General features: G+C 49.2%; 1 protein-coding gene across 1 annotated transcript; it reads left to right on the top strand.

Annotated features, from left to right (window-relative positions):
• Positions 1-444: 444 nt before the first annotated feature.
• On the top strand, positions 445-10995 carry LOC106575309 (oxidative stress-induced growth inhibitor 2). The gene is made up of 6 exons (XM_045718981.2): positions 445-874; positions 6175-6269; positions 6434-6570; positions 6683-6874; positions 7095-7189; positions 7379-10995. The coding sequence occupies exons 2-6, from the start codon at positions 6203-6205 to the stop codon at positions 8556-8558; spliced, it is 1671 nt and encodes a 556-aa protein (XP_045574937.1). The 5' UTR covers positions 445-874; positions 6175-6202; the 3' UTR covers positions 8559-10995.
• The last annotated feature ends 19 nt before the right edge of the window (positions 10996-11014 follow it).

Here is an 11014-nt window from a genome sequence, read left to right as displayed (position 1 = left end):
TCGCGCCCTATACCTGCCCTACCGGTGCAGCGCGACTGAACGGAACAAGTTTCGATGTGACGCTGAAGTCAAGCCAGAGAGGAAGAGGAAGAGAGATGCCCAACTCGGTGGAAAATCTGTCACCCTCACCAGCTGGCGATTTTTCCTTGTTTCGCCTACAAAGCAATACGTTTTTGTATGGCGGTCAATGAGTGTGTCAGATTTGGTCAACTAAATTAATAGCAAATTTGCTACGTAAGGTTTATTTGATCGAATTTAAGTTTCGTAATGCTTAAGTTCTTACGAGTGTACTAATTTAAGTAGGACAATTTTGTATGATGTCTTTTTATTTTGTACAATGGCTTTTTTTCCACCCTTACCACCCTACAGTAGGTGTCGGCATGCACCTCTAACGCTTGTTTGCGGACCGTCATAATACCATAGAAGAAGAAGAAGAAGAAGAAGAAGAAGAAGAAGAAGAAGAAGGATAGGCGGCAGCTAGACAGACCGCGGTGTTGCTTTGTGGACAACGATTCCAATTGCAGGGCGGAGAGACGTGTATCTTGTCAGTATATCCATAGTCTTTGGTCAAACATAGAAACCGGTTTCTCTCTCCTGAAATAATGACATCTGTCCTTGAGGTGGATAGATAAAAGTATCGGGTGACATTCGTTGCATATTCGGGATTGGATGCTCTCATTAATGGTTAAAACACATCTCATCAGACAGTGTCTGTTCATGGCAGAGAGAGAGCGAAAGTGAGAGTGAGTGAGGGAGGTGGTGTGTCATCTCATGATCTCGATAGAGCCTCCCACCGGCGACTGTATATATACAGTGAGAGCGGCGCGGCCGTACAGAGGAGCGATTGGGAGATATAGAGATACATCGTACCGAGGTAAGTAGCCTACAGAGCTGCCGCCTCAGAGCTGAGGGATGGTGTTGCTGCTTTCTCTTGGAGGGATGCGGAGAGCTAGAGGATGGCCGGGAGTGTCTGACCTAAATTATAGGAGGTACCCTACAAGGATGATGAAATTGTCGCTCTTCGCATGTGCGCCCGCGCACGATGGAATCACTCTCAAGATCACGGAGGGGAGAGACTGAGTAGCATACCCTATAGCAGCCTAATATAGGATGCTGTATAGATTGTGTAACGGGTCAAAATCGCAGTGCCTTTTAGACTAGACAAGTCCTGTGATGGGCGGTAATTGTGCAATCCACAAGCCTATTTGTAGAGAATATAACATTGATTACAGTAACAATCATACATTTTTTGTCTCAGAAATATGACAAATTTGCTCAATTCTTATTGTGGTATAGGCATAGTTAGCCAAATGGAGGGTTGAATTAAGCCCTGTTTATACCTGGTGCTAACATGCACACTTTGTCCTCATTCTGATTGTGCCCACATTTGTAGACAGGTATAGACGATTAACAGCCACATTGTGATCCGATCTTCCTGACCACCTTCGGAGGCAGTCAGGCACACAAGCCAAACCATTTAAATCATCAATATACCTGCCTCTAAACTCATTGTCAGGTAGCAGCACCATTGATTTATGTAATCAGTAAATGTCTTTAAATACATATTATTATTATCTGTCTGGCCAGATTATCTGTCAAATAACAGCTAATCTGGCTACAATGCGGACACAGTGGATGGATAAGAGACACATTTTAATACAATCTGTAAATTAAACAAACCATAATCAGATAGTGATTGGATCATATTGATCAGATCCCCAAACTCACGTTAGTGCATGGTGTAAACGAGGCTTTACAGTACAAGAACATAAAACACAATTACAGCTAAAACAGATAAAATACCTATTAGGCCTATTTATTTCAAACATTCCAGCTCAGAATGCCAGCCTTATGCAGCTGGCTTTATATCAGCACTTTTACATGCAGGGATTACTGAAGCTGGGAATCTCCACGGTAACGGAATGATGCTTTTACTCAGATTTTTTACTTTAAAATGTATGCCAAACAAAAACTATTGATTTCAAAGTTTAACAAACCATAGAACTCTATGCAAATAGACTACTTTGAACAATTTACACAGCAAACTTAACAAAAACACATTTACTGGAAGAACTGTGCAGATGCTGAGAGAGAGAATAGCAAAAGGTAATGATAGAATATTGAATATCGCACCATTGATATTCCGACACAGTACAAAGTTCGTGGCACCTGTACAAATTTTGCTCTTGTTATTTTTAACAGCGAAAATATGTAAAATATGTAAAGTTTTTCTTCCTGTTTAACATTTTATTCTTTATTCTTGTTTAAACTTAAAAGGTACAGACTTTGTGAAGGTGCAGATACTGAGTGAGTTTTGCCCTGAGCGTAATTATTTTTTAAATCTGATCTAACAAGTGTCCCCTGGCTTGTTAAGTTGGTAGGGAATTGACCCCAACCCTGGCACTGCCACCTAACCCATTCAACCCTGGCACTGCCACCTAACCCATTCAACCCTGGCACTGCCACCTAACCCATTCAACCCTGGCACTGCCACCTAACCCATTCAACCCTGGCACTGCCACCTAACCCATTCAACCCTGGCACTGCCACCTAACCCATTCAACCCTGGCACTGCCACCTAACCCATTCAACCCTGGCACTGCCACCTAACCCATTCAACTCTGGCACTGCCACCTAACCCATTCAACCCTGGCACTGCCACCTAACCCATTCAACCCTGACACTGCCACCTAACCCATTCAACCCTGGCACTGCCACCTAACCCATTCAACCCTGGCACTGCCACCTAACCCATTCAACCCTGGCACTGAACCTAACCCATTCAACCCTGGCACTGACACCTAACCCATTCAACCCTGGCACTGCCACCTTAACCCATTCAACCCTGGCACTGCCACCTAACCCATTCAACCCTGGCACTGAACCTAACCCATTCAACCCTGGCACTGCCACCTAACCCATTCAACCCTGGCACTGCCACCTAACCCATTCAACCCTGGCACTGAACCTAACCCATTCAAGCCACGCATAACAAATCAATGTATTAATCCGTTTTTATATTTGTGACATTTTTTTGGTTAAAAGCACTAATATATATATATATATATATGTGTGTATGTATATATGTATATGTGCTTTAAAAAAAAAAAAAGTGCTTTACAGTAACCCAGGTAGAAGTTCTACAAGTTTTGAGTATATATCCCCCCCCTCCATGTGAGTAAGCTGGCTGAATGTGGGTGACAGTGTTAAATTGGTCAGTGGTGTGGAAATGCCAGATTTAGCCTGCCAAACAGGGGGCACGGCTCTCCATTACCCACTGCCTGCTCCCTCCATAACTTTCTCTGGTACTCCCGCCCAAACAGAGCACGGCCAGTGTATGGAATCCTGCCACTGGGTGAAAAACAGCCTGCAGTGCTCTCTCACCCAGGGCTGGGCAGGGGAGTGGGAGGTGGAAAGGGGGAGATGCGGGAGGGGAGTGAGGGATGGTGGATGCATGTCAGAGGGGGGAGTGAGGGATGGTGGATGCATGTCAGAGGGGGGGAGGGAGGGATGGTGGATGCATGTCAGAGGGGGGAGGGAGGGATGTTGGGTGCATGTCAGAGGGGGGGAGGGAGGGATGGTGGATGCATGTCAGAGGGGAGGTGGGAGGGATGGTGGGTGCATGTCAGGGGGGGGAGGGAGGGATGGTGGATGCTTGTCAGAGGGGGGAGGGAGGGATGGTGGGTGCATGTCAGAGGGGGGAGGGAGGGATGGTGGGTGCATGTCAGAGGGGGGAGGGAGGGATGGTGGGTGCATGTCAGAAGGGGGAGGGAGGGATGGTGGGTGCATGTCAGAGGGGGGGAGGGAGGGATGGTGGATGCTTGTCAGAGGGGGGAGGGAGGGATGGTGGGTGCATGTCAGAGGGGGGAGGGAGGGATGGTGGGTGCATGTCAGAAGGGGGAGGGAGGGATGGTGGGTGCATGTCAGAGGGGGGAGGGAGGGATGGTGGGTGCATGTCAGAGGGGAGGTGGGAGGGATGGTGGGTGCATGTCAGAGGGGAGGGTGGGAGGGATGGTGGGTGCATGTCAGAAGGGGGAGGGAGGGATGGTGGGTGCATGTCAGAGGGGGGGAGGGAGGGATGGTGGATGCTTGTCAGAGGGGGGAGGGAGGGATGGTGGGTGCATGTCAGAGGGGGGAGGGAGGGATGGTGGATGCTTGTCAGAGGGGGGAGGGAGGGATGGTGGGTGCATGTCAGAGGGGGGAGGGAGGGATGGTGGGTGCATGTCAGAAGGGGGAGGGAGGGATGGTGGGTGCATGTCAGAGGGGGGGAGGGAGGGATGGTGGATGCTTGTCAGAGGGGGGAGGGAGGGATGGTGGGTGCATGTCAGAGGGGGGAGGGAGGGATGGTGGATGCTTGTCAGAGGGGGGAGGGAGGGATGGTGGGTGCATGTCAGAGGGGGGAGGGAGGGATGGTGGGTGCATGTCAGAAGGGGGAGGGGAGGGATGGTGGGTGCATGTCAGAGGGGGGGAGGGAGGGATGGTGGGTGCATGTCAGAGGGGAGGTGGGAGGGATGGTGGGTGCATGTCAGAGGGGAGGTGGGAGGGATGGTGGGTGCATGTCAGAGGGGAGGTGGGAGGGATGGTGGGTGCATGTCAGAGGGGAGGTGGGAGGGATGGTGGGTGCATGTCAGAGGGGAGGTGGGAGGGATGGTGGGTGCATGTCAGAGGGGAGGTGGGATGGATGGTGGGTGCATGTCAGAGGGGAGGTGGGATGGATGGTGGGTGCATGTCAGAGGGGAGGTGGGAGGGATGGTGGGTGCATGTCAGAGGGGAGGTGGGAGGGATGGTGGGTGCATGTCAGAGGGGAGGTGGGAGGGATGGTGGGTGCATGTCAGAGGGGAGGTGGGAGGGATGGTGGGTGCATGTCAGAGGGGAGGTGGGAGGGATGGTGGGTGCATGTCAGAGGGGAGGTGGGAGGGATGGTGGGTGCATGTCAGAGGGGAGGTGGGAGGGATGGTGGGTGCATGTCAGAGGGGAGGTGGGAGGGATGGTGGGTGTATGTCAGAAGGGAAGTGGGAGGAGAGAGGGTGTGGATGACCTGTGGCAGGTGGTGGGAAGCAGGGGAACCGGGAGGAGGTGTGTGCATGAGGCAGGGTTAGAGGGGAGATGTTTGGGTGGGTGTGTACGGGGATGGGGGTAGGGAGGCGCTCCCCTCTTGTCTAGTCTGTCAGCGTGCCAGGTCTACATTCCCACTGCACCGCCAGTGAAAAGGGCTGTAAATATATAAACAGGCCTGGCAGGATTAGAGCCTGCTGGAAGTGATCAGGGGGGATTTCCACCCCGCCGGGCACACAATGGCACCGCCACATAACATAAACACGCATACACACACACACAATGGCACCATGGCACAACAGACCTGAGCCTCCATAGATTTGATACATACTGTCTTTTGTTTGGGAAGAGGAGGTTCGTCTAGCCACGGGCTGTGTGTACGATGCAGGGGGTGTGGCGGGGTGGCAGGGGAGGGGTGGTGTGGGGTGGGAGGGAGGGAGGGAGGGGTGTTGTGGTCCTGATTGGATGTGTGTGTATATACATGACTGTGTGTGTGTGTGTGTGTGTGTGTGAGTGTGTGTGTGTGTGTGTGTACAGAGAGACAGACAGACAGACAGACAGACAGACAGACAGACAGACAGACAGACAGACAGACAGACAGACAGACAGACAGACAGACAGACAGACAGACAGACAGACAGACAGACAGAGAGACGGACACAATAGCAGGATGAATAGAGTTGTTTTATTCCATGTGTGTGTGCTGGAGAGTCAGCTGAGCGCCGATAGAGACAGACCGAGGGATGGGATCTACGCTCACATAAAACAACAACCGTCGACGGCCGATCCAGTCCGGTTTGAACCTGTCACACCAGACTGAGAAGCAGACTCACAGACCACAACCCTCTCTCTCAGCTAAAAGGCTCTAACTCTAACACACTCTAACAGACAACAGCTCTACTGTTGGCCAAGCAGACATTCTTCTCTGTATGATTTGGCAGTCCCACACTCACTCTACTGTACCTGACTCACTTAACCGGTGAGAGAATGAAAGACTGTCTGCAACCACCAACCATCTTCACTTTGTTTACGAGTATCCATCCATCCTGTCACCATGGTGACCCCTTTTCTCTCTCTCTCTCTCCCTCTCCCTCTCTCTCTCTCTCTCTCTCCTCTCAGTGTGCCGGCTCTGGCCCTGGCTACAGCCATGCCTCTTCTGGAAGAGACCACTGTGCCTCGAGAGCATCCCCCCACACTGCCTGTGGTCATCATAGGTATGTTTAGCCCTAACCTCTGACCGCTAACATCTAACCCTAACCTTTAACTCTGCCCCGAGACGCTAGCACCCCTTCGCCATCCCACCTCGCCCGCCGTCATCATTCACAGGTAACCTCTGACATTGCAAACATTTGATTATCTCCTCTGTATGTCTCTGTAGGTAACGGGCCATCAGGTATCTGCCTGTCCTACCTGCTGAGTGGCTACAAGCCCTACCTGGACCCTTCAGCTGTTCACCCAAACCCTGTTCTGTACAGGAAGTTACAGGAGACCAGACACCTGCCCATCACTGAACAGGTGAACATCAAAGCATTGCATTAAACACACATACAGCACACACACACACACAGATCACAGTTGACAAACACATAATCATTGAAACATGATAAAGTCTGGTCTCTCTATGCAGGATCTGGAGTATCTGAGTGAAGGTCTGGAGGGGCGGTCAGGAAACCCTGTAGCGGTGCTGTTTGACACCCTGCTGCACCCCAATGCTGATTTTGGCTACGAGTTTCCCCCTGTGCTACAGTGGAGACGAGACAAGCAGCAGCACCTCCCTCACCTGGTGCTGGGCAGGGCTACGCCTGGAGGGGCCTGGCACGTGAGTTATTCCTAGACAGCTTATACCCTCCTTTCCCCATTCATTTATCCCTACACCTCACCCATGGTGCTGGGCAAAGCTATGCCTGGGAAACCTGGAAAGACTTCACCCCTAAACATCAACCCCCAAATCTCCTCATCCCTATGTTCCAATGCTAAACCTAAACTCCATTCTTAAAATCCTCACCTCCAATCCTCTTTATTTTCTCTCTCTCTTCTAGGTGATGGAGGGCTCCATGCTGACCATCAGTCTGGGCATCTGGATGGAACTGCCAGGGATCAACTACCGAGACCTGACTAACAATGGCAAATGCAGGTACTGACAATGGCAAATGCAGAGAGGGAAGGAGGGAAGGATGGAGAGAGATAGATAGAGGCTGCAATGAAGTTAAATAGATTCAAAACAATGAGACAGCTGAAATCTCCTTAATACTCTAACAGAGTTTACTAAAGGATCTTGTGTTTGACAACGAGTGCTCTTCTCCCCCCCACCCCCCTCCCCCAGGGGCGTGACCAACGACCGGGCCACTCCAGAGGAGATCTCGTCTTACTACCGTAACTACGTCAAGCTGATGGGCCTGAAGCAGAACTTTGTTGACAACACCTACGTGACCTCTGTGCAGAAACTTTTCCGTGGACACGAGGGGGAGGGTCTAGAGAATGGTCATGGAGGGTTGGGGGAGGGGGGAAAGGGGGTGTACGAGGGGAGGGAGGGTGAGGGTGTAGATGAAGGGGGAGGTGTGGGCCTGTGGGAGGTGAGGGGGTACCAGCGGGTGCAGGGCGACACCCACGTTCCTTTCTGCCTGTTTTCGGAGAATGTAGTTCTGGCCACGGGCGCGTCTGATTCGCCAGCTCAGCTGGGTGTGGAGGGGGAGGATCTTCCCTTTGTGTTCCACAGCATCTCTGCCCTTGGATTGGCTGTGAGCCGGAAGAAGCTTGGGCCAAACTCTGATCCGGTGCTGATCGTGGGGGCGGGGTTAAGCGCGGCGGATGCGGTTTTGTGCGCTTGTAACAACAACATTTCCGTGCTGCATGTGTTCCGCAAACACGTAGACGACCCAGGCCTCATCTTTAAACAGCTACCCAAGACCCTCTACCCAGAATACCACAAGGTCTACCACATGATGCACTCCCAGACCCATGCAACACCAAACATGGCTGCCACCTCCACTACCAATGGCCTTCCCAGCATGGCCGCCTCAGTCTGCTCCAAGATGTGCTCCAAGCCCCAACCCACCACAACTAACATGGCCGCCAGTGGTGGTCCCGTTCTGTTCCCTGACTACACCAGCTTCCCAGAGCACTGCGTGGTGTCCTTCCAGCCAGACATGAAGTGTGTCCTGCAGGGGAGCAACTCCCTCAAGGCCTTTAAGATCTCCATGGCACTGGTGTTGATCGGCACCCACCCCAACCTGTTCTTCCTCAAGGGCCAGGGCCAGTACCTGGGACTGGACCCCACCAAACCCATCTCCTGCAAGCAGAACCCTGTGGATGTGCACCCCTACACCTTCGAGTGCACCAAGGACCCAGGACTGTTCGCCATGGGCCCGCTGGTGGGAGACAACTTTGTTCGCTTCTTAAAGGGCGGTGCTCTAGGCATTGCCTCCTGCCTGCTCAAGAGACTGAAGAAGAAAGGCAAGCTGATCGCAGAAGGGGGAGGAGTAGGAGGAGGGGAGTTTATCTAGGTGAAGTGTGGATGGAGAGGAACGAGGTGGTGAATGAGTTGGGAGGGAGAGAGGAGGAAGAGGCATCTTTATTTAAGCGAAGGGAGAAAGGAGAGGAAGGAGGTGGAGAAAGGGAGGAGAGGAAGGAGGAAGAGGAGGGGGTTCATCTTAGTAAAAATAGCTACTATTACCAATGGCGTTTTGAGTTAAAAGGGCAAAGCCAAACAGTATGTTTTTTAATATTTTATTGTTTGCAGTGGACATACCTATTTGAACTCTGAAGCTTTCTTACCACTTCTGAGAGAACTGAAAACAATGGAAGTGGAGGCAGGCTAGAGTTACAGTACATGACCAGGTTCAGCCCACCACCTGTTATGGCTCCACTGTTCTGGTTTCTGTTGGGAAGCTGTCACAGGGTTTAATGTCCTCTGTCACACTGCAGATTGGATTTCTGGATAATGTTTTTTTAAGTAATATTTGTGACATTTTGTAATGTCTTGAGTTTTTGTTGTTTGCTCACCTTGTCTTTCATGCAAGTGCATTTTCTGATTTCTCATCTACTTTAAACAATTGTTCTAGTATTTCTCTGATGGCTTTCACCATGCAATGGACTGTGAACCACTACAACTCCCCTTTAAAGCTTCAAGAAAATGGAACTTTGTAGAGATAGTCCCATAGCTGCTAAAGTGTTTCTGCCATCATCTCAGTTCTGAGTTTCTAATCAGTGCCAAGCTATAGACCCCAAGCAGTATCTGGCAGACCAGGATGTAATGGGAACGTTAAAGTAACAGATTAATCAAAAACCCCATCACCATCCAAATCAGACTAAGTAGAACTAACTCACTATGGTTGGAGCGCTCCTCTTAACGCTTTTCCTATGCAAACCCTTCCACTCACACACCTGACCTGAATGTATTCTGAATCAGATAACACATTGCTAACTTAATGTACACCTTACTGTACATGTCATCCTGATTTCAACCAATGGGGCATAAGAGTTCTCTATTGATGTTAGACAATAACAAAATGCCAAATACTGTTTTTTTAGACACTGAAGTCATGCAGATGCGCGTGACTCTTGGCTGCAGTAAGAAAGCCGTCGCCATATGCGTCTATTCAACATAGCCTAGATTTACGATATTACTCTTAACAAAATAACTTTTTTGGGGTCTCATACGCTTACCGTGATGTTTTGATTCTAGCTGGAACAGTCGCTAAGATTATATTTGGTGATTCTTTGAAAAATAACTTTTGGATGCAGCAGTTGTTAGCTAGAATGCTAACGCTCATTGACATAGGCTGTAGCAAAAGCTAGCCAAATATCGATTTTACTGGTTGAAGTTGAAGTGTTTTTTTAAAGTATAATGCAGTTGATTTGCGATAACACAAACATTATATTAAGCAGGACATTCATACGAGCCTTAAAATCCAATTATAATCCAAAAGTAGTGTGAAATGCACTCATAAGTAACATCTAAATATAGGCTTTTTTTGCTGCCACCAATTTGCAGCAATGTTAACAAACACAGAAAGGGGTCTATAAAAAACTACTAGTCGACGACTCCTGATAAGTGTACATTGGATAAACGCAAACTGTAGGTGCATTCATTGACGTCCACCAGTCTGAATACACAACTGCTAGTCCATTGTATTTATCAGGAGTTGACTATCGCCTATTGAAGTCAATGACCATGTTAAATCCACATTTTCTGGTTGCCATTATGGAGTAAATATTATGCCTGTTGCTCTGATTCCAGGTCCGTATAGTATTCTCTGTGACATTTATCATACCATGTCACTTTCACACAGCCATCATACGCCTCATGTGTCTGTTGTGCCAAATACCTGTTACTGTATGTAAAGCTGTGAGGACTGAGGGTAGCGTTTCATTCATTTATTGAATCAGTCAGTCGCCTTTAGAATGTGTGTCTCCATATGCAGTTAATTTCCGCGTGCAGTCATCCTCAAGACTGAAGCTGCTTGCAGAAAAAAAACCTAAACAAATTGTGGAATTAGGATAAAATATAGATTGTTGACAAGATCAGCAAACTGAAAATGTATGGACAGTTCCTGGTCAATATGCTGTATTCCAAACTAACAAGCCCTTAGGCACTACATCCAGATCGGAAAAGATGAATCAGTGGATAGGTGTAATTGTAAGGTGGTGGTAGTCACTCAACCTTGCCCCCAGATAGGCCATCAGCTTATGGCTAATTACACCTACATGTCCAATCTACACAGTAGGTGCCTTGATGAGAAGGGTTAACTAGGGGTTGATTAATAAGAAAAGGAAACAGCAGGTTCCCCAACCCCTGGGGTCTAACCAGGGTTTTCTACTACTGTCTTACAACATATATCCCACGGTCTTCTCCTGTTCACAACAGACAGACAAGCTGCTTTGTGCATGGTAGAGTTGGACTCCTCTCTTGTGCAACTCAAATGAGTTTTTAATATGTTTTGTATACTGTATTTTTTAT

This window comes from Salmo salar, chromosome 05 (assembly GCF_965601325.2).
Source record: "Salmo salar chromosome 05, fSalSal1, whole genome shotgun sequence".
NCBI lineage: Eukaryota > Metazoa > Chordata > Actinopteri > Salmoniformes > Salmonidae > Salmo > Salmo salar.
This window is presented reverse-complemented; position numbering and strand designations above follow the sequence as displayed.

What these genes read in the sequence shown, in the direction of transcription:
- LOC106575309 (XM_045718981.2), top strand. Translation starts at nt 6,203, where the DNA reads ATGCCTCTTCTGGAAGAGACCACTGTGCCTCGAGAGCATCCCCCCACA. An exon ending in ACCTGCCCATCACTGAACAG is followed by an intron (nt 6,571 to 6,682) that starts GTGAACATCAAA and finishes CTCTCTATGCAG; the next exon opens with GATCTGGAGTATCTGAGTGA. An exon ending in CGCCTGGAGGGGCCTGGCAC is followed by an intron (nt 6,875 to 7,094) that starts GTGAGTTATTCC and finishes TCTCTCTTCTAG; the next exon opens with GTGATGGAGGGCTCCATGCT.